At 36.7% G+C, this 27,290-nt stretch overlaps 1 protein-coding gene across 1 annotated transcript in view; it reads right to left on the bottom strand.

The window, feature by feature from the left end:
- The window catches only part of CSMD1 (CUB and Sushi multiple domains 1), a 1,057,667-nt gene that overhangs the window by 710,417 nt on the left and 319,960 nt on the right, over positions 1 to 27,290 (bottom strand). The window contains exon 3 of the mRNA XM_005426386.3: positions 22,490 to 22,602. Coding sequence (XP_005426443.2) covers positions 22,490 to 22,602 — 113 coding nt within the window. The remainder of the gene's footprint in view (positions 1 to 22,489; positions 22,603 to 27,290) is intronic.

Here is a 27,290-nt window from a genome sequence, read left to right as displayed (position 1 = left end):
GAAAATGAACTCTCTCTCTCAACCAACAAGTTTTCTCACTTTCCACCTTCCCATTGTCTGCTCATCACCCCATGGGGTTGAAAGATGATGAAAGTCCTTTTTTCTTGGAGTCATGTTTATATGTGTTTGCAAATTTTGATTTCATGTTCTGTCTGAAAAACTGAAGCAAGAGGACTTCAAGTTACCTAATTTCCTAGAGTTCCTCCCAGAAAAGTTGTTATTTTTTCTCTATACCTATATATTCCAGAAACTATTTGTGATACAGTGAAGATAAAAGCATATTACTTTGACAACTGTACTTCAAGATACCATGTCACATCAGCTACAGAAGTCTGGTGTACTTGTGCCTAGCTTTTGACAATTTGATGAAGCACTAAGTTCTTGAAAAAAACCTGCCTGAAATTTAAAGTAAGGTAGAAATCACCCCAAAATTAGGCATAGACCTTAAGAATTGAAAATTTTATTATATTTCTAATAAAAAACTGTATCGCAGTTAAGTGTCACCTATCTGGTATTATCTAAACTAACCTTTTCATTGCAGCATGTATGGCTAGAATAAAAGGGGGTTTTTTGGACCAACTTAAGTACAAATTACCAGATTTTATTCTCCCTTTCCAAATCCTTCAGAAAGGAAACAAGCTTTCTACATTATTCTAATAAATTGGAAGAGTTTTAGAAAATAATTAATTTTTAAAACAACTAATGTAATTACCAAACTGTTGTTTACAACATCAGATTATTTTCTTTTTCTCATATACTAAATCCATGTAACTGCAGGAAGTCCTTAGTGAAACTTTTACTCTATGTCATGCTATACTTTAGATGCTATTATGAACACCTTTATTATAGTTCTCAAAAATAACTTACGTATTATAAAAAAGACAATCTTTAGGCATTAATTTAATATCTGATTGTGTAAATACCTAGACCTTATCTTTGTCACACGATACACAACTGGTTTCTTAAGTTTTGCATACATGTACTACAAATATAATATGGCTAAAATAGGATAGTAGTGTGGTAATTAAAGCTCTGAATAAGAATGATAATCTGATGTGTTGACCCTGGCTGCCTCTGCCCCCTAAAACCTGGCCATGCAAACCCAATACAGATAAACTGGAAAAAAAAATTAAAAAATAATGGCTTTCATCAGGCACTGTCAAACTGAACAAAGTAATATCAAGAGCTTGAAGCTATGGAAAACATATTCTACTTCAAAAGAAACTGAAGTTTCAGGATATTTGGACAGCGACAGAAACAAGGTAACTTGAAGATTCTTCCTGTTTCTGTTCTTGAACATGAAATTTCTTAAAATTATGAATCCCTGCAATAATTAGAATTCATCAGTGGCACAAAATAAACAATGAATTGTGTAAAAAATTCTGATTATTTAACTAGACACAACTTCATCAGTTTAAAATAATGTATTTCAGCTTCTGTTTCCTAGTACAGCTCCATACACATACAGTTTTTATAACAGCAGCAGCTCTTCAATGACTGTCCAAGAATGAAGGTAAACAAATTTCAACTGTCGCACTACTATAAAAGGAACTTCATGACTATACTTAAGATAACAGTGAATGATGCTTATTCTTTCTGCCTGGAGCAGATGTCTAAAAGTTAATTCGAATTTCTTTTCATACATTTTTTTTTTACATCCATAAAGACTATCAACTCTTACTCTTGTTGAGATTTGAGAATTATTTCCTTTCAAAGTTTCAGTTAAGTCATTTTGCTCTCTCGATATTTCTGCTGCTGTCCTATGGAAATTCTTTGCCTACATATTTCTGGAATTGTGTTGCCTAGAGTGAAATACGAGCCCATAGCAGGAAGATACAGAACAGTATTTCAAAATTATTTAACTTATTCTTCCTCTAACTGTAGCATTGATTCTTCCCCCCAGTAGAATGATGCTCACTCACAATCCATTACAAGCTTTTAAAGTGCTTCCTAGGGTAATGCTTTCTAGCTGGTCTCTCCTGAAATGTGTAGTACATATGCAAAGGTTCTGATTATATAAAAGTAAAAAAGTTTATCTCTGCTTTTCTGACTGCCAACCTATTTGTTCAGAGAGTTTATTTTCCTTCAGATAATTTCCCTTGTTTATGCTTATACCATTATATCCCGGTCTTGCAGCTACTTTAATGCAATTTGCAATGAAATGGTACCTGTTTCTTCCTCAGGCTGCTTCCAAAAGTGTTGAATAGTTCTCAGTCCAGAGCAGAGATATTTTTGGATCTCACTCAGCCCATCACTTCATTTGGTGGCAAAACACTTTGGTAATTTAAAAACTGTAGTCTGTCTGTCACTCACCTAACAGTATTTTTATATAGCTCTGGTGCTCAGGATCTACAACAACTCATCCAACAGACTGCAATCTACTTGTTCTGAAAAAGTAGAACAGAGATATGACACATCACAAAATGGAACACTGCATGAAAATTAGGCATGATCTTTGCATTTCAAGGATGATCTTCCACTGGAAGAAGCATTCTGCTATTCCCTGGTGGTTTGATGCTGCTGCGCAAGCTCCTGCAGAAAGAAGGGAGGATCACCATCTGCTTCATTAGTTTCTGGCTTGTTCAGTTTTAAGAGGGAACCTAGGAGAAGTCCACTTACCTGTCAGAATTAGAACTGAACACCAACAGTTACACAAGAGCCTCTTTGTACCATTCAAATAATAAAGGCTTTCCATAATTTGTTCTCAATTTTAACTTCAGGGAAAGAAATTGTACCACTATGTGAAGTATTTTGATTGGGTCCTCACAGCAGATTAGATTACTCTAACTTCAGTCTGCGTAGCCTCTCAGAAAAAGTGGAGTTGCCATCAATGCCATATTAAGATTCACAAAGAGGTATAGCAGCCAACCTACCTAATTACAAGTTAGAATTTAACTCCTGCCATTCAAAACAGACTTAAAAAAAATGGCTTGGATGAGTATATGAAAAAATAGCTTGGATGAGAGATACATGAAGATCTAAAGAACAATAAGTGAAGAAACAGATTTTGATCAAAATTCAGTCTTTTTGCAACAAGAACATAGCTCAAAATATCAGAATTAATTTCTTTATTAATGTCACAGTGCGTGTGTTTTTATAACTGTGTCCTGGCTTTCTACTTTTTGAGTGCAAAAGAAGCAACAGAAGGCAGGCATAAATTTCCATCTATTTTGGTGTTATTTCCTACGTTCCCTAAATATAGGGAGTAATATATTATTCACTCTAACATGTTTCAGTATAAATGCAAGTATCAAACAGGTATCATAGTATAGTGTGTCAGATGTTATAACAACCAAATTTAATTATATGATACAGTACTTTAAAAGATTTTCAGTTTTATGTTTCAGCTAGAGGTTTGAACACCCAACTAGTGATCATAAAACTCTGCTGAGTTACGCATTTTTAATAATTTAGGTCCATGTTTATAATCTGAAGGGTATCATTTATCCATTTAAACACTCATTTTAACTAATGACCCATGCAATTGCTTACAGCAAGCATCTTTACCTCCCGGTTTGTCTTTTCAATATCTCTGACAACAGAAGTAACCAGGAGAAGGAATGTGAATGTTAAGATTAAAGTAATTTCTTTACTATAGGTAGACACTACATATTAGATGTGGTTCAAGCCTAAAGATATCTAAAACTAACTATAGTAGGCTTATAAAACAATAAAGCTTTATAGAATTTTGTACAAAATTGAAATAAAACTTCATTTTAATCAGTTTATGTAAGATTTCTAGGTATACATAAATGTGTCCTTACAAGTAACTATTACTTATTAGGCACCCTGAAAGAAAAATGTTTGAATGAGCTCTAATTATAAACACTGATTTTTTCTTAGATATTAAGACATTCAGATAAAGTCAGCTGAGGTCATCAGGAGCAAATAAGTCAAAACTAAAAAATGTTCTAGGAAATGGAGGCTTTATGTATGACCATTAGCAAAAACAAAACAGAAGGGCTGAAGGAGGTGATCATGTGGGCTGGGGAGAAGCCTGTAATCATTTAGGAGCAATGTCCACTAGATTCTTCCAGCCAACATTCAGAAGATTATGGTGTGCCATTCAGTAGCAAAAAAAAAAAAAAAAAAAAGGCTTCTACATGTCTCAATTCCTTACAGGTCTAAGATTCAATTGAATATCCCCTTATACAACATACAAGTAAGGTTCTTATTCTGCTGTGATACTTTTTAATAAAGTATTTCAAAATCCCTGTAAGAGTCAAACTAATTGCACTTTTATAGCTAGAAAGAAGCTGATGACAGAGTGAAGGGACCAATCCAGAATTTAGCCACTGATTGGCCACTCACCTATTGATTCACAGCTACTCTCTGAAGAAACAAAACACCAGAATTAAAATTTTACAGTAGAACCTTTTCAGAAACTAAGTCTAAGGAGAAAAGTTGAGGTGGAGTTCTTAAACTGAAAGTAGTAAGACCGGACTACATTGGGACTACCTTGATGTGATGCTATAGCTTCAGATGTTCATTTCTAGTAGAAATGCTCTGCATATACACACATCTTTTGAAGTCTGTGCAAGGATATGGAGATAGCAAAGAGTGACTGCCTGTTAATATAACAGAAGTTGTTTCAGGTAAGTCACACGTCAGTCTAACTCAACCATAGTAAGTAATCTCATAATCCCTACCAATATTCTATAAATTACATCAATATATCATGCAGCTACTGCTTTTCAGGGGAAAACAAACAAACAAACAAACAGAAAAATCCTACCAAAAAAAAAACCAAACAAAAAACCACCCAAACAACCCATCAAAAAAACCACACAAAACATAATTTGATCAATGCAATCAAGAGTTCTGACAATACAGATTGTCCTCTCCTTGCCTCCTGTCCAGTACAAGAAAGACTCTTTTGAATTAACCAGTGAGGGAACCTCCCTGTTTCACTAACTTAGTAGAATACAGAACTTTTGCTTCTATAGCCACATAACCACTTCTGGCAATATGCAATGCAAGTTGGGAAAAGCATATTGGGAACCTCCAGCATGAGGGAAGCTGTGTTGTGTCAGTGTGCACACCGCCTGCTTCGTGCTCTCCAGAGGGGAAAGACTGCACAGCAAGAATCTGAGCTCATCCACAGAGGTGATACACAGTCTGCAACCACAAGTGGAGATCTTATTCTCTCCAATTATTTGTAATTTTTGCTCACACACATTTTGTCTTTTCAGTGCATCTATGGAGTGGGAGATCTGCTGCAGACATTTTTTCCCTCTTTAACCTAAAGTTCTGTAGTATAAGCAGCTAAGACTTCATTGAAACGAGTACCTCATGGCATCTGTCACATGAAAATTGAAGTGAATTATTCTTAGTTTGGATATAGCTGTGATATCAGACGGATGAGAACTTAAGTATTAGAGCTGCTTCTCTGTCACAAAAAAACAAATATATGACATTAATCAAAAGGTAATGGGGAGGAATGGGCTCCAACCTTTTTTTTTAATGCAGCATACCCATCCTGACAGGCCCATAGGATTCGCATTAACATGTGTGTCAACTTAACATAAGAGTAAATCTCAGTTAAACAGTCTAGAAATTGTCTAGACTTTAAGAAGTTCCCTAAGTCTTGATAAAGAGAATTGCTCTTGCAGTGTTTAATTAGCTTTAAATATTTCCAATTTCACGCCTCCAATATGTGTCCCTAAACCAGTTAGAATTTCAAAGAAAACTATTTCCCAACATAAGCCAAACAAGAAAAAAATCTAAATTAAGTTTTCACATTTGTTATATTCTAATGTTCTTTTTCTCTTGCCTTAAAAAATTCTTCAGTTCTATCAGTTCATCAGAAGGAGACTAATTTGATATTAATGAGCTGCAATTTAGGGTACCATAGCTTTTTAGCCTATCTTTTGTCACTTTACACAGTATTAGATGTGGTTTAATAGCTTTGCCTTTACTACCTGTTCTGTTAATGTCACAGGGTTTGTTTTACAAGTCATAATATATTTGAAATCCCTGAGGTGTTTTAAAAATTCATTTAATATTCATGCAAATACTTCACATAAGTATACACCAGGCAAACTTACACTGCCCTTATTCATAGTTTCTTTTAGCTTGTACAGGCAGACCTGCTAATTTTAGTGTTTTGTTTTAGTGATCACAGGTTCAGGTCCAAGACCATTCATTCCTATGATCTCAACTCAAATACCTGGACCTCAAAGGATTTATGCCTTCTTATTGCCACCTACAGTCTCATCAACTCACTTTCTACATTTTGCTTTCAATTTTGTATCACAAGTAATTGAACCTTGTTACCAGTTTTGTTGAGTCTTGACACTTAAAAACACAATAATAAAGAGCTTAATTAACTTGTTTGGGGCAACAATTTTTTTTTTAAGTCTACATTTTTGGCATTGTACTTCCATTGAACTAAAATTTAGCTATCATGGCACAAAAATGCAAAAGCACCAAAACACAAAATAAGACAGTAATTTCGGCCCATCATTCTCATAGCTACCATTAGAATATACCATATGGATTTACAAATAAAGAATTGTGGGGTTTTTTCCATTGTACTCGTATAGGCTGGTCCACTGACTAAAAGAAGCTACTACTACTTTTCTTGAATATTCACATAATGGCAACTTTGATCTGAAAAAAACCTTAGACAGCTAGACAAGTTACTGACATAAGCAGTGTCTGAGAAGAGGAGGTTTTGATGTAAAAGAGCTCAACAGTTTAAAATATACTAAAAAAATCTGTATCTTGAAAATGACAGTAATATGAGAGCTCTCTGAACTATTTTTTTTTCTGTGACATTACTCCACTAATTTCACAATTTTTGATTTGCACCATATTAAACTGCAGGAAGAGGGAGTTCTACAAAACATCTGAGAACACATTAAACTGACTGAGCACAATCACACCAGTTATACGAGTGAACTTAGTCTTAGAAAACTTTGCTAGCTGCTAACCACTAATGGGCTGTGATCTCTAATTCTATATGACATCTGATACGTGAAGTCGTGACCATTAATTATTTTTACAAGACTGTAATCATAAACTTCCTTAAAAAATGCCCACAAAAAATCTAGTGATTCCCTAAATCTGTTAATGCAATATTATTTTGACATGGGTCTGTAGATATAACAATTTTATTAAGTGCAAACTCTAATGGATCTGCACTTGATAGTAGTCAGAGAGGAGGGAAAACAAACAAGTATGCACTTTGTTTCTGCCTGTCCAATAGCAAATGGGTAGCAAAATAAAATAAACAATAAATAAATGAACCAATAAATAAACCCACAAAGTTTACAGCAATACTTGTACCAATACCTCCTCTCATATTTTACTAATTGTTAGCAAAGGCTGTATTCAGGTTGTATTCTGTAGTTATTCCCTGGAGCTTAGTAAATTGCTGCGTAGGTTTTATTGTTTATTTTGTGAGTTTGGTTTGTGCTTCTTTTGGTTTCTGTTCAGAATTTTTTTTAAATGCCACTACCACTTTTGTTTTTCTGAGTGAAAAGTTTGCAATAACAAGTATTTAGAGATTCAGTGTGCAAGAAGTAGAGTCAGTTCTACTGCTACCTAAAACAACCAAACCCAACTAATCATTAGAAAATATAAATAAATACAATAGAAAAATAAACAAAAAACCTAGACAAAAAAACCCCAACCAGTACATTTCTCTTGTATTTGTCATTCATACCACTATTCTGGGAAAAAAAAAAATTAAAACCTCAAAAAAACCTGCGTATAAATAACAAAATTCTGACTTGATCATGAGTTTCACGAACAACAGCTTGAAATCACTAAGCCTACAAGGAGTATATTTTCTCTTCCCACTTACGCTCCCTTATCTCTCACACAGACCATAGCACACACAACCCAAACAAAGTCAAATTCCTATAATGTAGAGCTTATCTTTAAAGAAAAAGATTTATGGTTTTTATTGGTTATTATCTAAGTCTAAAAAAAAACCAAAAGAAGATCTGAGGGGCAGCTAAATCCCTAAAATGGCTTTGAAGTGCTGAGTATGACCTAAGCACTGAAAAAAAATCTCTGCTTTAGCCCTTTAAAAGTTGATTATGACATTTCGTTTTCCAAATCATGTAACAGAGAATAATATTTTAACTTTTGTTTTATTCTCAATTTTCTTTTAAAAGCTACATTTTAAACATGAAGAAAACCCACTACTGACAAGCATGCAGTGAGCAAAGAGAAGTAATCTTTAGAATTGCAGTTCTCATAGAATTCTGGTGAGGTTCCCAGAAAAATAATTATCTGCAAAAAGACTGAAGTCCACACATACTTGACTTCTCACATGCAGGGTGGGGGGATTCTTCTTTCATTTGAAGACTTCTTCTGCTAAATAAGCTATTTTGCATGCAGACTTCATCATTATTAAAGTCAGGAATGAATGAGAAAAAAAACCCAACCAACCAAACAAAATCACACACCACAACAACACAATGCTGGAAAAGCTTTTTCTTTGTCCAGGTGAAGATTGATCAAACGAGCAGCACTGAAATATGTTCCACTTTCTTTTACTGAATCACTGTTGCCATTTGCTTTACAGAAGAGCTGACTTGACAGCATTGAAGATAACTTCGGTATCCTACAGCCATCCAATCACTCACTGCTAAACTCATTTTTCCCTAAAATGCACCTTCTCAGTACTTTATTAAAATTGACATTTTTAAATACAAATATGTAGAATAAGATTTTAAATCCCAAGGAAGCTATTAATCAAAAAAAAAAAAAACACCAAAAAATAAACCCAAAGGAAAAAAACCAAAGCAAACCAACAAAAAAACTCCCAAAAAACCCAAAACCAAAAAGCCCCCAACTGCTCTTCTTTGTTACAGCCATGCTGTATTAGAAGGTAAAAACCCAGGCAGGCACAAATCTAATTTCCAGTCAGTTTAGGAGACTTCTTCACTTACAAGGTATCCACAGTCACTCAAGAAATTCAAAGAGGATGATTGTGCAAGTTTTCCTCTGCTGCCACCAGGATGATGCATATGCAGTGTACATTAAATTGACTGCATCTTTTAAGAAGTCAGCAAAATTTCACACATTTTGCAGCAGAGATACCAGTTTTTTCACAGGTTTCCAAAACCAGTTTTTCATCTCAAAACCAAAATGGGAGAGCCAGAAAAACTCTGTTTTACTAAGTTTCATGACTTCTCTCCAGCCTCCAAAATGAAAGAATTCCGAAGAACCAAAGAACTCCAATATGTAGAATAATTAAAAATTATCTAATAAGTTAGCATTCTCAAACTAAGTTTCAAGTAAGAGGAATTTCCACTGAGGTGAAACATATGTTTCTACTAAGGGTCCTTTCAGTACAGCTGACTTTCTGTAAAGCTGGGTACGTGGTCTAAACCTTAGATTAAGAAGCAGTCACAAATACTGAGAAGAATATAGGCATGGAACCTGGGAATGGAAGGAGGGGATCAGGAAAGCGAAGGAAGGCACAGCTGGAGCTGAATATGGCAAGGGATGTGAACAATATGAACAGCTTCTGCAGGTGTGTTAGTCAGAAAAAGAAGACAAAAAAACTGTACTCCCCCAATAAATCAAGAATCACACAATCATTTAGGCAGGAAAGGTCCTCTAAGATCATGGAATCCAACCCTTAACTGATCCACTTGTAAACTAGACCATGGAACTAAGTACCATACCCAGTCATTTCCTGAACACCTCCAGAGTGACTCCACCATCTCCCTGAGTAGTCCATTCTAATGTTTAACCACCCTTTCCCTGTAAAAATTCCTCCTGAAGATATGGAGGAAGCTGAGCTACTTGATGACTTTTTTTTGTTTCTGTTTTCACTGGCAAGTGCTCTTCCCTCATCTTTCAAGTCCCTGAACCTCAAAGCAGTACTTTGACCTCTGCAAAATGTTTGACACAGTCTCCCCAAACTTCCTTGCTTTTTATTTGGAAAGATGTAGGTTTGATGGATGGACCAGTCAATGGAGAAGAACTTCGGTGGATAGCTGCATCCAAAGATGGTGGTCAACAGCTCACTGTCCAAATAGAGATGAATCACAAGAGGTGCCCCTCATGGGTCATATCAGGACTGATACTGCTCAGTACTTTTATTAAGGACACGTGATTGAGCGCAGCCTCAGCAGGCGTGCAGCTGAGTTTTTAGTTGATATGTTTGACAGAAAAGGTGTAATCCAGAAGGATGTTGTCAGGGTTGACAAATAGGCCCATGGAAACTTCACGAAATTCAATCAGGCCAAGTACAAGGTCCTGCAACTCGGTCACAGGACACTTGCTGATATCAGCGCATGCTAAAGAATGAATGGATTGAGAGCAGCCCTGTGAAGAGGGATCCAGGAATAGCAGTGAATAAGATGCCTGGATGCCTGTAAGTACACATTGCCTGGATGTGAGCAGTTAATGTGTACTTACAGGCCAGAAGGCCACCCATATCCTGAGCTACATTAAAAGCAGTGTGACCAGCAGGGTGAGGCAGGGGATTATCCCCTTCTACTCTGCTCTTGTAAGACCCCAACCAAAATGCAGCATCCAGGTCTGGAGGCCCCAGCTCATGAACGTCACAGATGTCTTAGAGCAGGTCCAGGGGCAGGCCATGAAGCACCTTTCCTATTAAGAAAGGCTGAGAGAGTTTGATTGTTCACCATAGAGAAGGTTCCAGGGAAATCCCACTGGGGTCTTTCAATACCTAAAATTATAAGAATGATGGAGAGAAACTCTTCAACAAGGTCTGAAGTATTAGGGAGACTGACAAGGTTTTAAAGCATTTTGTAGATTTAGATTAGGCATAACAACATCTTTTACAAGATTACGGTGAAACACTACAACATGTTGCTCAGGGAAGTTGTGGATGTCCCATCACTGGAGGTATTCAAGGTCAGGTTTGACTGGGCTTTGAGCAATCTGATCTAGAAAAAGATGTCCCTGCTCATTGCAGGCAGTTGGAACTAGATGGTCTTTAAGGTTCTTTCCAAACCAAACTATTCTACACTTAAAATGCTCAACTTATAGACAGCTAAGGTAGTCCTTCAAATTGCGAAGTCAATAAAGGCAAACAGACACTTCTGCTTTGAGATTATTTCTCTAATGTTAACACAGGCCTCTAATGTTAATTGGCTTTTGAAATATTTAATTATTATATTCTTTTATGAATAGCTCTTTATCCAGCTATCACAAATTTAGGGGGCTAGTCAGGCTAGGGTCACCCAAGCTGCTGGGTAGTACAGGGACCAGGCAAGGATCTCACCGTCAGCAGTTCTCTAGAGACTTCTAATGAAAACTTTGATTTAAAAAGGCAATTTTGAAAACTAAAGCTGTAGCAGGAGAAGTAACTGTTTTATGCATGCCATGATTTATGACTGTGAAGCCCTCTAATCCAGTACTGCCATCCTCAGCAACAGACCATAAGCTTTATAAAGGGCTTGCAAGGCCTCAGGACTGATTCTTGCTACAGTCAGGTTCACCCTGCATGAAATTCTCAAACTTGCTGGCAGCTTTGCCTTACTTCATTTAGCTGCAATAGCAATTTCTCTAATTGAGTGGCTAAGGCTAATTTGGTTTCCTTTTTTTTTGCCTCCCTTTTTTTCTGATGGTACAGCCAGAGTTTTAAATTAATAGGTCTAGCAAACAGTCTATGCAGAATGAAGAATTTTGCAACTGGCACAATGACATGGTTCAGAGAAATACAAGTCTGCTTTGAGTCTTTGAGAAGCAGAGATAAAGGATACAGTCCAGGGAAATATGTGTACAGGAACAATAGGAGATGAAACAAAAACTTGGCTTTAGAGAGCCCAAAGTTATGAACAAGTCACTCATAGTCAACTACAGAAGTGCAGACCCAGACAAAACTGGGTTTAGGAGTAACAAAAACCCAAAAGAGTAGTAGCTAACATGCATGGGACACCATATTAAGTAAGTATGGATGAGATGTGGAATTGCAGACCACAGAAGAAAGAGAAAACACATAAAATAATTTTAAATAAGAGTAACCTCAAGTGCATCCTAAACTGATGAATAAGATAACATCAACTAGTGGATCCAGATGAGCACAGGAAGAATAAGAATTATACTAGGAAAAAAAGCAGAAACCAATAATTGTTTGTGCAACTATAACTACTCTCTTGTTCTTTTTTCTTTTTCTGTAAAAATTTCATCTGGACTAATAATGAGTAGATGCTCAAGATTGATTGCTCCAACAATTTTGGATTTCCATAGATACACACAGAAAGAATGCTGACTCTTCCCCCATAAATAAGATTTTTAAGTATCCAAAACTGCTGCTTTAACCTTCTTGTGACTTCAGGTTTACAATCCACTGACACTACACAGATGTGCCTTGTGTTGTTAAACGACTGTAAGAAAAGTACAGATCTAATACAGTCAAGGAGATTGTGTGACCTTCCAAGCCTCCATAGCCCTTTTCAAGTCAATCCTATAAGCCAGATTCAAAGAACCTTAAAGCAAGATTTCTCTAAAGTGTTCCATGCATAAATAATTCTATAAATATTTTAGGAAGTCTTCCACTATATACAAGATAGAAGATTTTAAAGTGTTAAAGGGTACAAATACAAAATAGAGAGTTAACAAGTACTCTAAATGGTTTTGCAGACCATTTTATAGCAACACATATACCTAATGAATTTAATGAATTTGAGTGAACTTGGGTGAATAAACAATATTTAGATATTCAACACACAAAGTGGTCCAATAGATAGTACAAAAACATGGACGTGAGGATCATGTGATAGATTTGAACAAATCTCAAAAGTTAGAGTTAAAAACGCAGTGTCTACATTGCGTATACTACAAGCAAGTCCTTTTCTTCACAATCAACAAGTTAGTGACTTACCAGCTATTTTCTTCATTACTAAGCAAGATCAGCACCTTAGTAAAACTTTAGACATGCCTGTTTTGATGAGTATATTTTGTTGCAAACTTCCATCTATCTGCCTTATTATCCAAAATGCAAAAGGAAAACTTGAAAAGTTATGCAAATGAAACCTTCAATATATGAGAAGGATATGAAAAACAAAGTAATTCAAAGTGCAATTATTAATGGTTTAGTTATACAAGAGAAGATGAAAAGCAAGGTATGTGACTGTATTTATATGCTAACTATCCATCTAACACAGCAAATTATACAACCTTTAATTAATCAGGATAACAGCTGCTGGCTACAGTAACATAGCAAATCCAACTTCCTATTTTCGATCCTAATAACCCACAGGGGTTTATTCCAGAAATACTGATTCAACCCAGCATCACACTACACCTTCTGCCAGTTTAAAAGAATAAAAATCTGGAAACAAGGATTCCAGATGAGATAGAGATTTTTCAATTTTCTATTATTTTTGCAACAAAAGACGTAAAATCCCTAAGTCATCTTTGTCATTGGAGGGAGGTTCATAATAAATACAAAGTAGTTATCAACAGTAGCTCATAGTAAGTTGCAGAGACTTTTCTATAAAGGTACAAATATATTTTTATAATAAAAAGTGATACTACTTTAAGTTAAGGAAAATAGATAACAAAAAAAAAAAAGCAATATAAAGACTACAACAAACCAGAACTGGTATGGCTGGAAATGCCTTTTTATTATCAGAGAGTTGAAAAGTCCCTTACAACTTCCCCTACTTTGTGCAAAGGAAAGGAAAGACAAAGGAAAAAAATAACTTACTTTACAAATAAGGCCAAAAATGAATCAAGTCAAAGTCAAATTCATTAAAATCTAGGTAAGTGACAGCTGTATTTAATCTGGGACCATCTGAAGGTAAGTTAGCACTACCGAGTATATCCAGTAACAAAGAAATTAGGATTTAACTTTTCAACCAAATAGATAAATGCATCAAAAATCTCCTGTGAGTACTTTGGCAATATGCCCAAAATTCTGGCAGTATTTTGAGCACCACATTGGTAAAAGGGAAGAGGCTAAGCCCAGAGCTGAAAGTTCAGGTAAAATGGAATTTGAACAGAAAACAGGTTTCTTCTTTAACTACGGACATGCTGATATTTGGCACATCAGTTGCTGTTTGCAATAAATATGGAGTGAGTAGGGAAGGACACAGGCTGCTTAAAATGCTATCTACAGCAAATCTGCAAGGCTATGAACAAAAAGTTATTCCACTGAGTTCCATTTGGCTGTAGAATTGAAGAAACAAAAATGCCAACTCTGTTAAGTCACATTGCATGGCTTGTTTCAGAAAAGCACTTGGAGAAGAGACAAATTCCTTAAATTCCTTATATAGATGAATTGAAAAAAAATCCATGAAAATTTTAGAATTATGGAAGTTTTGATCTTGTTTGCTTATCAAACTATTTCAGCTTAAGAAAACTTATTTTAACTTAAAATATTAAATTCCAGATAGAAGGACTAGAGTGTTTTGAACAGGAGAGGCAAAGCTAGTCTCTTCCTATTCAGTTGGAGTGAGGTTTGCTTATTTTGGAGTTTTTTGTTTGTTTGGGGTTCTTTTTTTAAGCTACCTACAGCACTGATATATGGGATTTTTAGATCACATTGCACATTTGTCTGGGTTCCAGCTATGACAGAATTAAATTTCTTCATAGAAGATAGAATGGGGTTTTAAAATTGTGATGAAAACAGTTTTTATAACACAGGGAGGTTTCAGAAATTGCTGAGCAGAGCTTACACAGTATCAAGGCTTTTCTGTCCTGTCAATGACTAGGCTGGAAGTGCACAAGATGTTGGGAGGGAACACAGCTGGGAGAGCTCACCCCAGCTGGCCAAAGGATTATTCTATACGATTTGGCGTGATACTCAGCAATCAAATGGGCAAGGTTGGAGCCTGGCTAGAGCTGCCATTGCTCAGGGATGTTTGGAGAGATGGCATTTGTCTTCTCCAGTAACCACTGACGTGATGGAGCTCTGCTTTTGTGGAGATGTCTGAACACCTGCCTGCTAATAGGAAGCAGCAAATGAAATCCTTACTTTGTTTTGCTTGCACATGCAGCTTTTTAACTATTAAACTGTCTTTATCTCAACCCACACATTTTTTCCCTTCCAATTCTCTCTCACACTGCACTGTGGGGCTGGTGAGGCAGTGGCTGTGTGGTGCTCAGCTGCCCCCTGGGGCTAAATCACAACAATAACCTTAACACTCATTCAGATGAGGCAATGACTGCACTTAGATAATTGTGACATTTCAAAAAACTCTTGAAGTGTTTTTCACAAGTTAATATTAGTCATACAAACACACATCAATGAAGACAGACAAGAAAGAACATGAAACAGGATATTAATATCAGCACAGTTGGGATGATGATCTCTCAGGATGTAGCAGCAGCATGAAACCACTGTAGTAAGTTCTTTAGGCTGCACAGAAAGAGAAGCAATCCTGTTACTACACTCACTGACTTTCCACTTCTGTTTTCCATGCTAGAACGTGCTGTTCTGGTTTAGGACTGGCACACCATAGTAGCAGAGGACCGACGCCTTAATACTTCTCTCTAGTAAGCCCACTTTTACCAAAACATTTTCCTTTTGGGTTTGTGATCTCAAATAGTAGCAGAAATAAGAATTTTGTAGAGGGACGCTACAATTCCACTAAATCATTAATGGGTAAAAACCACCAACAGGGTGTTTGTTACTGATTTATGTACCAAGGACAAAAATCACAGTAGCTCTTACATGGATCAATAAGTCACCAGAAGGCACAAAATAATCCCTTCCAGAATCAGAGGCAGCCAAAAAGACAGTCCCAAGAGCTTATCTTAAAACATGTAATTACTTTTGCAAGGGCTGCCAGCCACAGGAAGGATGCCTTTCCCTCATTAAGGATTGAGCTGGAAAGATTGAGACTGTGAGAAAGGCTGGAAAGCAGAACAGAGCTGACATACCTTACAAATTGACTAACATAATGGTCATAATGTAGCATAAAAGTCATTCTTCATTTAGGTACAAAATTCATGGGTTAATAATGAGAACTGCAACATTTAATTTAATTTTTAGACAATTCAACTCTATTTTGTCACAAGTTTCACTACAGTGTATTTTTTTCTAGGAAAGAATTTCCTAGAACCTCTTATTCAGAAATTTCTGCCCTTGGACATTTTTAGGAAATAACATTCCAGATTTCTTACTCCTGGTCCTTTGAAAATTGCTGAAATTCAACATTTAAGTGCAAGGAATTTCACTTCTTTAACCCATTCATACACTTCAGAACACAAGCAGAATTTTTTACTTATCTCTCCTCACAAACACAGTATTTCATTTTCTAGAAGTTTTCTGAATTTATGTAGAATTAAAAATAATTTTCTTTATTTGATATTGTTAAAAATATTTTCATATCTAAATCATTGATATTCTAGATTAGGTAGTAGAGGTCTTACAGAACAGGTTCACAGCCCTGCTAGACCTCTTCTGCCCCGAGATTTTGCTACTACTAATTATGGCATGGTGTGATACATGAAATATCAGGGGTTTTTTTGAACTGCTTTATGATTTCTTTCCTGTATGTCATCATTACAGTCATTCATATGATATTGTTACAAAAAAGATGCTATTTTAAAGAAAAGTTGCTAAAGGAAGAAAAAAAACCCCAAACATTTTCCTTTGTAAGGACTGCAGTTGACAAAGGAAATCTATACCCACATTCATTCTCAGAAAACAATCACTTCCACTCTAGACAGCCTTAAAAGGGTCCTTTTTCAGTCTCTGCTTTCACTATTTAAAGTTTTTGGTTTACTTCATTGTGTGCATATACCAACACATATTGATAAAAGGTTCAACAAACATCTCAGTTTGAATAGAACAGACTAGCAAAATAGCAAGTATTTAACTAAAAATAGAAATATATCATCCTATTAAAAAGTTTTATGGTAAATTACAGTAACAGAAAAAAATTGTCAATATTATATTTACAACAGCAGCAGCTTTTGCTACAGCATTAATGTTAGCTAAGTTTTCTGGCCACAGAAAAGCTAAGAAAAAGGCAGTTTGTGCCTTTAATGTTTAAAAATATTAAACTCCTAGAATTTACACTGCTGCTTTCTCCTAAAACCACAGCAGAATAGAAAATATTTACAGGTTTGGGAGTGACAAACTGAATCCTTCCCAAAACCTACAAAAGAGAATATAGAACAAACTGCTTAACTCTCAATTTCATCGTTAGATAGTCATTAGAATCTTTTGGAGCTTTCTAAGCTGGATGTAATAATCCACTGATGTTCCCAAGTCATTCACAGTTTCACATCACTGGAACAATCAAAATTGTTCCAATGATTGAATCTGCTAATGGAAAGGTTCCCTGCCCATGGTGGTGTTGGGGTTTTGAGATAGATGATTTTTACAATTTCTTCCAATCTTCTATGATTCTATGAAAATTAAATACTGTCTAATAGATAAAACAGCACCCATGACTAAACCACAAGAGATTAACTGGCAATGTTAGATTGAAGATTCAGGAGACTACTCATCTCACACTGAATAGCAGGAATCATTATGCATACAAGTTGCATAAAGTTGGTATTTTCTTGCCAATTTAGCTTCCTACTGAGAACTTGAAATATTTGCCTCAGATTATTCATTGGATTATTCATCCATTCCCAGAAAGTAACTACTCTCATCATTGCATCAGAGTTTGTTGAGAGAACAACTACAAAGCCATAAACCAGACTCATGGACAACAAGTAGCAAGCAGTTCAAGCACTGAACAAATGACAAGCAAAATTTTACTCTTAAAACTGAGTGCCAAAAAGGTATTCTGGTACTTGATAGAGGGAAACAAGCAAAACCCAAAACACATTAGCTTGAGTCCAGAAGTCCATTATCTTCACTGGGGTCCACGTTAACTGGAAAAAGTCACAGTGTTGGGAAAATTACCTTGGCAAACTCACAGAATCATACTAAGTTGGTAGAGGAAATTTTTCAATTTTTTTTGTTTATTTTATACAGCCAAAAGTATCAAACCTTAAAAAAAAAAGAAAACCAAAACACAACAACAAAAATCAAACCAACCAAAAAAAAAAAAAACCACAAAACAAAAACCAACCAAAACAAAACAATCCCCTACCATGTAACAGATACTCAAGAAGAACAAGACTGCAAGAGGTAAAAAAACCAGAAAATTTCTTCAAAGGCTATACACCATAGAAGTGCATCACTGCTTTCTGCTGTTGATGTCAAAAGGGTTTTAAAAAGAAGCTTTGGGAAGGTGCATAAAGGAGAATGAGGTGACTGACAGTATAAATGTTAATGCTGGGTGTGAGCAGAAAGCTTTGAGAAATCAAAGAACAAAAGAAAAAAGGAAATATGGCCTGCAGGCAAGTAGAACAGAAGGACTTTCTTCTAGCTTTCTTGTCTGGCAAGGAACAGCTGCTTCTGTAGAACAGAAGTCAAGGAAAGGTATGAAAAAACACCAAGTCCAGTACATCTGGCATGTTGTTTAAACAGCATTCACTAGTTGTACACTACAAAATATGGTTAGAAACAACAAAAACAACCACATACACCCACACATACAAGAAACCCCCCCAAAAAACCAAAAAAAACCAAACCCCCAAAGAAAACAAAACAAACAAAACAAATAAAAACCACACTAAACCAAAAAAAACCCACCCCAAAACACAAAACAAATCAATCAAAAAAACCCTTAAAATGAACCAAGCGTTGTCAGCCTCACCCACCCCAAAACACAAAACAAAAAAACCCTTAAAATGAACCAAGTGTTGTCAGCCTTAGAGGGCATCTAAATGTTTAGTAACAGACACTAGTGTATCCAAACATAAGGTAAACTTCACGATGTTTCATTTTATGTTGATGACTAGGAAGACACTGTGAAATGAGCTTCGTACTTTTGCTACTTTTTTTCCACTTGACAGCTGGATTCTCTGAATGGCAGGCCATGGTACTTTAATAGAAGAAAGACCATCAAATTATAAATATGCATAGCAGTTCAGATATTGCTGTAATTTAAAGAGCATTTTTCTCTATTGCCAAATATAAGCAAGTTTTCTGAATGGGAGGAATACTTCTGACTTTCCAAAGAAAACTACTACAATGATACACCAATGCTGATTTTTTTTTAATTCTGTATGTAGCCCTCAAAGCACCTTTTTAAAAAATGGCTTGTTAACTTCATTCTAGAAAAGTAGGAACAAAACTGATTTTACCAGGGAATTAAGTAAAATTGCACAAGTCCAAGTACTTTGTTTTCTCCTTCTGCAGTCCCTGCAAAGCCTAAACCTATTTCCTGTGATTCCACTGCAATTATAAAAAACAAACACATACTACAGAAAGAGGAACTATCCCTCAATTCTCCAATCCATTGCTAAAAAGTTATGTTTATATATTAAACAGTGACTGTAATGGTCAATAAATCATTTAATGGTTTAAGCTGATTTATGCTATAAACTGAACTTACTACTTCTGAAGTTCATAGTTCTTTTTACTGATATAATCAGATGTTTGAATCTTCCACAGATAATTTTATTTCTAGAAAATAAGAACAGTTCAAGTTTCTACCAGTACGAGAGCTTAGAGATCAGATATGATCACTGAGAAAAATGAAAGTATTATTAGTTAAAAATCTCAGAAACACACATATAAATCTGGTGAAAGAATGATCCAGCAAAGAAACCTACATTTCGGCCCAGGAGTTCAGTAACTACCCAAATACATCAGCATAGTTAAACTCTCAGGTCTACTGCCACAAGGATCTGATTTAGTTAATGTTAATATCCACAGGGCTATGGCTGACACCAGGCGAAGTCATGTAAATATCAGCAATATTCAAAGGCTTACAGTGCTATAATGTGGTTTCACTCGCTTTATTCTTATTTCTACATTTTAAAAACACAAAGGATCCTGTTATGTCATTGCTGCACAGGGACTGAGGTAATAAATGAAGAATGCACTAAGTAAAAGGCACAGGTCATAATCTTAGTCCAGGGATGAGGATGTAATGTTCTGTCTCTGCTAGGGATACCAAGTATGGGTATAACTTCAGAGGCCATTCGATCACCATTGAAGTGGTTCACTTGCCTTGTTTCCTGCTTTAGTGCCCTACTGAGTTTTCCAAACTCTGCATCCTGAACCCATAATATCCCAAATTCTCAGCTGGCAGCAGCATTCAGTAGCATTTCAATGCTCCCCTTGCTTCCAACTGAACAGTAATTCACTTACTCAAGAGAAGAATGAAAGAGCTGGCCGAAACCAGGGATAGGCATATAGTTTAGGAAAACAAACTAGCCAGGGATGGGTAGCTGGCAGAGTGATTATAAAAACTTCTTCTGAGTGGTTATATCTGGTCTGTACTCCCCTGCCCTACAGGAACTGAACACCTGCCTTAAAATCACGTATGACACAGAAGCCAGAAGCTGTCACTATTAAAAACTGTCTAGGGAACAGTTATGGAAGTTCTTAAACTATGGGGCAAATCAGCTGGCCGTTGCAGCAGAAATCACTCCAAGCCTTCACAAAAAAACACCTGAACCTTCACTGCTACAATTCCTTCTAGAACTATCAGTACCCACTGCCTGTCTCTAGACTGAAATGCTGTCACTTGAGTGACATTGACCATTTTTTCCAGAGCTGGATGTCACATTTTGACATCAATTTAAAGTTCACTGACAATGCTAGGTTTACAGCCCTAAATCTGAAAGGGGGCAGTGTTGTTTAACCAGAAAGTGGTGCTGTCTGTCACTGTTAATTACAGCTCTTCCTGCTGGGTTTTTTACAAGAAAGTAGGCCAGCAGGAAGTGTCATTATATTACAGCCTGTAGCTCCATGCATGTGTTCCTAAGTTGACAGTCAAGACATGTCCTTTAGCCTTTTTCACTGTGCTCTTCAATATGAAAAATAAACTGCTCAGATTGCATGAAAGGATGAAATATGCTACAGCATGCATCTCATAGGAGAGAATAATAGAGGTGCGTAGAAAGCAGCTTCCCATTGAGGCAACAAAAACGGTTCCTGGTGTGTTCAGGATTTCTGATGTTCCTTTTCAATTTACCTAGTAAAGCTTATAAAGGCTATGGTAAGGAAACTTAGTCTTCTCACAGCCCCCATATTAGTTAAAAAATAAGAGATTGATTAGCTGACTTACCAGGTGCTAAGGCTTTGAAGGACAAAGGAAGGAGGGAATAACTACCAAGGAGAGACATACTGTGAGCTACCCACCCAAAGAGAAGAAGCTCAAAACAAAGAAGTTTGAGCTACTCATGACACCTCCTTTGCCCCTGTCTTTCACACCTATGTAATCCCCTCAATATGCATATTGAATTAAAGAAGAGGCTTTAAAAACACTATCATTTCAAAACATGAATGAGATATGAAAGATATATTTCAATAGGGAGTCGATTTTGTCACTGTCAAGAAAGGAAGGTAAAGTTTCAGCAGTCCTAGAAAAACCTGATCAAAGCTCACCAAGCACCTAAAGGTACCTGTGGTCTCTGAGGTACTGTGACTTTAGAGAAAGATGTGGCCAATGTAATGGATTTACACACTTGCAAATTCTCTCCTAGTAAAGAGCTACCATCAAACCATACTACTTTCTACATTCAGTTCCACATCAACTGCATCATGAATACATTTCAGGCACTTAACTGACTGTATGCAAATTTTTCAGAATAAATACTCTCAGTCAAGGATTAGATCTATGAAACCATAGAAAAAAATCACTTGGAGTTTGAGAAGTAATCTGAAAATTAGCCTTCTACAACTTTAGGTATTAGAAGCCCCGCATTTTCCATGAAAAAATAAAAGAAAAACCGTAAAAAAATCCAAACATACACAGAACCCCAAAACCACCAATGCAACACCACACACTCAGTTCGAAAACAATCCTGAATTACACCCAAAACGCCCTTATTATCCAACAAGCAGGTGACTTAAAATCACTGTACCTGTTAACTTTCCCCAATAAAGGCTACAATTCTCATAAAATCATTTCCTTAATACTTTGAGCTGTACAAAAGGTACCATTCCAGTTTAACAAGAATAATTCTTGGTAGACACAAGAAATGCTTGGCCTTATTTCTAACAAGAACTGAATCTTCACTGCAGTCTAACACCTTCCACAGAGTACATTTCAACTGCTTTTTTGTTTAATTTTATATATACATATATTTTTGGTTTTTATCTTTTTAATTTTCCACAATGAGAAGATTAGTGATTCATTTTCAAGACCATTTAGGATTCATATCTTCTCTCATTTTTATCACCACACCCCTTAAGTTAGACACTGCCTAAAGATGCTTCCAAAAATATCATTTAGGAAACAATAACAAAACCATTTAAATGAATCCATCTCTGAATACAGCTTTGGAGACCTGACAAATTTTGTTAAAAATCCCATCAGAAATTGCAGTATCAGTTTAAATTAAATTTAAAATTCAAAACTATGTCGATTATAAAGTAGCATTTTAAAATGCTACAAACCAAGCCCCACACTTAATGCAATACCAGCCGATTACTCAAATCCCAAACAGAATTGAAACATCACATTTCAACATGAAAAACATGTATTAAGTACAGTGAACACCCAGTAAGAGGAGTTCTTACCTTCATAGATAGCTTTGAAGCCTTGGGCACTGACAGCAAAATCTGTGGTGAAACAGAGGGTGAGGATAGATCCTGTGCTCACAATAGATGATGGAAGCTGAAATCCAGATAACCTGCAATAAAAAGGCACAAAATACTAATACTTCTTGTAATAAAGCCCATCAGCAGATGTGACGAGCATTATGATAAATGTAATATTTTTACATCTGAATTACCAACTCATTATGGGCTTTACCCTGATGCATCTCTAAACATTCACTCCAAAATTTCAAACGTGTCCTTGACTTTAAAACTCTCCTATGTTAACAAATCTACGCGCTCTTCAGAAAACAATGAAAGACAGACCTACTGAAGACTTTTTTTTTTTTGTGTAAGGACTTATTTTAAGATGAAGATAAGTAAATTTAGGACACCTAGAAGTAGATACTCAGGTCTTGACTCACTCAGAGATATTTCCTATGATTTGACAGAGCTTAGACTATGTTGTCTATCCTCCAGGTGCTGCTTCAGAAAACCATGGATGTCATATGCTCAGTGTGACAAACATTAACTGACTAGAAAACAAACAAACCGCCACATTTCCATTTGAGAGCTTCAGAAAAAATTACCTTACATTTCTCCTCTTACTAGTAGTCTTACCTTTACATACAAAATGGAATTTTGGATAACGTATAATTACATTCCAATATTGCTTATAAGACAATTTCCCAAAATCTGGATATTTTTGAGGGTAAAATTGATTGCAGAAAAATGTTTAGATCCTTTATTGAAACATCACTAAACACAATTTTTTAGACCTGGATGATACTAGTGAGATGGTTTTTTAATGATTAATTTCTCATAAGTAAGATATAAGAGAGCATTACTGTCCCACAAAAACAAAACTATATGGGTGGCTTAGCTGATCACTAGTTGATTTCTGTATCATGCAATAGGGGTATGTGATTATGTATAGGATAGCCCTGCCAGAAAACTGGCTCTTGTTCAAATTTCACCCTGAAAGAGCTTCTTAGATGTTGAAAAAGATAATTAAAACCCAAATAAACAAAACCAACCAAATAAACAAAACCAACCAACCAAACAAACAAAAAAAACCACACACACAAAAAAAGCCTTTTTTCAAGATCTAGGTGGTTAAGGCAATCCATGTCTTGAAAAAAGAAAAAACAAAAACAAACTAAAAAGAAAACAAACAAAAAAAATCTTGTCCTTGAAATTTATGGTACAATTAAGTTATAGTTCATTAATTGGCATCCAGAACTTCAGAAGAGAAATAACAAATAACTGTAAGCTATATACTAATACAGCAGTATCACTGAACTAGATGGTCTTTGCAAAATTAAGTTTATTAAAGACCTCTTTCATATATAAAATGCATAGGAGGAACTCCATGCTTCAGTTTCTCCAGCCAGCTGGTTCCCCATCTCTTGCCACTTTTGAGATTTGGAAAACAAATAGAAGACTCAGAGATCAGAGCAAGAACTTCAAATACAGATAAAGGCATATAGTCAAGGTAACATAAGTCAGCAAAAAGCTTTCTGCAATTTCTTCCTTTCATTTTAAACAACATTTTCTCCCATATGGTAATTAGCTGTTTGCTCTAATCTTTTTACCTTCTGTGTACTTGTCAACCTAATATTCCTATTCTTTTCCACCTCATTTACTCCAATTCCAGAAATAACCAGGTTGATTTTCCCCTCAGTCTTCAAACTGCAGAACTACCATAAGGCTTGCCACATCTTATGTTCATGCTTTTGTATGTTCTCTCACCTTCACTAGACATTGCAGTTTTTAGGGAAATGTGCCTCTTGTTCTATTTAATAAATTAGAGTGGTTATCTCTTCTGCCCTACATCTGGAGTGTACTCTCTGACAGTTCATATTTAACTTAGGTATGTATTCTCTGATCTTACATGTCTCGCTCTTCTTTGAGAAGTGATTCAAAGAGTTCTTGTTTTAAGGGATGGGCTTTGGAGTTTTTTTGGATAGCACAAGTATTTCCTGCATCTAACATTTCTTGCTAAATAACAGGAAACTAGCATGCATTGTAGGGAAGAAAGGAAAATCAGCTTGAGTCAGAAGCAGCTAGCCTCAACATTTCACACTGCATGGGAGAACTAAAAAAAGACCCCACAATAAAAAGACCAAAAAAAGAATTTTTATCAGTGCAGAACTACAAAGCTTTTGCTTCTTCATTCCCGTTTTCTCCACTTGGTCTGGATTTGGTTCATATAAATGAATTTATCTCAGCTGTGAGTGGACATCCTGAGTTCTGCTATGATTTCTACACCAACCTGCTTTGATTCTGTTTTAAGTGTCACTTCTACAGTATGGATTCTTAGGAGCCAAACATATTTTTTTCTGTGGCATCCTCCTTGAAATACCAGAAGATCATTCTTTAGGCTGACATTGCAATTAACATTTAAGAAAGACAAATACATTCTATAGCCTAAGTCAGTGCACATAAAGGTTTTGCAGACTTACAAGTGTGAGAGACTGGAATGGTTGGTGATTTAAATCATTCTTGCCAATTGTGGAGGCAGCAGGGTGCTTTGCCAGGCTGGGGTTGGGCCCCACCCACCCACCCACCCACGGGGGACAAGGAGTTACATGTGTGCTGGGTTTTGAACCAGGTAAGGGAGAAGGTGGGTAAAAAGCAGATCCTGCAGAGGAAGGGCAGTGCTCTTCACCGTTAATTTCTTCCTGTTTCACAACTGGCTCAGTTCTAAAACTGCCCCCCATCTACCTTCTCTGAGCAAGGCATCGGAAATTTACATTCAGAGGGGATGTTCATACATAGGTCTAAAGGTATTCATCCCTTCAGATGGGGCATAACCGGCCCAACCATGCTGACATGAGAAGCAATGTCTTGAAACTCCTGGCTCCAGAAGCATGCCCAGAGTGAGTTCTGGGGGCTTCTACCAGAGGACTTCGAAAGACCAGTGGTGCTGCTACAGTGTAAAATGCCCATCCCCAGGGGTGGAACCTGGGCTTTCCACCTAAAGCTGAAGTTAACCCACTGAGCTCATGTTTTTGGGCTTCCCCCTCCTGCAACAGACCAAGATGGCAACCACAACTCTGACCAAGACACAGACAGTCAAATCTCATTGCTGGATCCATGGGCAGTGGTATCTTTCTACTCCTTCCCTTTTCTGTATACATTTTTCTAAGGTGTTTATTTCATGCTTTTACGTTGCTATGTTACTAAAGATAATAACAACCAAAAGGGCTACACACCTACTTTCCTTTGCAACACAATTGTTCTAAAATAAACCCTACACATATAAACATCAGTCATTCAGTTTTGCTTAAATCTAACCTCCCCCAAGGTTTCTATTAATAAGAAACTGGGTTACCCTCATCTTCTCGGGTGGGTTGTAACTATAGGAAAAGGCAAATATGTGAGGAAACTTCAAGTATGTCAACTTGAAGTGTATTTTATCAAGATCTCTAAATTGCACTAATCCAAAAAATGTTTACAGAAAAGTCTTTAATAGAAAAATTCATCAGATTACCCAGGTGCTTCTATGTCTTGCCTGCCTGGACACCCCTAGCCAGCTGTGCTGCAGGTGAAAGGGCAGGGGCAGCAGTGGTGGCAGCTTCCCCTTCCCAGTGCCATGCATGAAGAGAGGTGTTAAACAGTGCCAGCACCACTGAGGTCACTGCTGCCCACACAATGGTGGCGGGGCCACCTGGCCAGCAGCAGAAGCATGACAAGTGATTCCCTGATGCAGAACTTAGACAACATGGACTTCTCGACCCTGCGAGATTTTGCAAAAATCTTTAAATCAGTGGAATTTATGAACAACAGTACCTTAAAGCAGCAGTTTTTCTTCTGGTCGGAGAAGAGGAGGAAGTGAAGACATGTGAAGGAAAACAACATGACGACACCAAGGTCAGTGGGAAAAAAGGAGGGGAAGAAGCTGTTTCAAGCATTGGAACCAAAATTCTTCTGCAAGCTCTAGTGAGGACTATGGTAAAACAAACTGTTCCTATGTAATGCATGAAGTCCACAGGGAATGCAGAAATCCACTCGCAGCCCATAGGAAAAGAGCTTATGCCAGAGGAGGCAGATGTCAGAGAAAGCTGTTGTCTAGTGGGAGACCTGAATAGGGAGAGAGGGTCCCTGCTTCTAGAGATAGAGAAAGATCCCTTGCTTCCAAACTAGAGCAGTCTATCCTCAAAAGACTGCACTCTGCGGATGAGTGACCCATGCCAGAACCGTTTTGGGATGACTGTTTGCCCATAGGAGGGACCTCACAGCATAACAGAAAACCATGGCATAACAGAAAAGAGACTTCTCTCCCTAGGCAAGCAGAAGATCTTGACTGACAAACTGACCAAAACCCCCACATCCTGTCTCCCTATGCTATCAGCGGAAAGGAGGCAGGGGCTCGGGGGGGGTCTCTCCCTTAGAGTGTTTTTTTTCTCCAATCCTTATCTCAACTCATGAGCCCTTCATTTTTTTTCCCTCTCCTCTGCCCAAGAAGGTAGCAGGAGAGGGTAAGCGAAGGACTTCCATGGGTGCCTGGCATTTGGCCAGTGTCACACCACAGCACTCAATAACCCTCATCAACAGAAGGGAAGGAGAAAATAAGTCAGAAATGTTCCTTGGTCAGGAGATCACAGACAAGGAGATAAAATACTAATTATGGTCACAAGCCAAAGAGATTTGACTTGGGGAAAATTAGTTTATTACCAATTAAAATATGTTTGGACTCTGAGAAACAGATTAATCAATAGCCTTTCTCCCTAGGCTCAACTTTCTTTCTTTCTTCCCAAGTCCTCCACCTCTTCCCTTA

This window comes from Geospiza fortis, unplaced genomic scaffold, assembly GCF_000277835.1.
Source record: "Geospiza fortis unplaced genomic scaffold, GeoFor_1.0 scaffold56, whole genome shotgun sequence".
NCBI classification, from domain to species: Eukaryota; Metazoa; Chordata; class Aves; order Passeriformes; family Thraupidae; genus Geospiza; species Geospiza fortis.
This window is presented reverse-complemented; position numbering and strand designations above follow the sequence as displayed.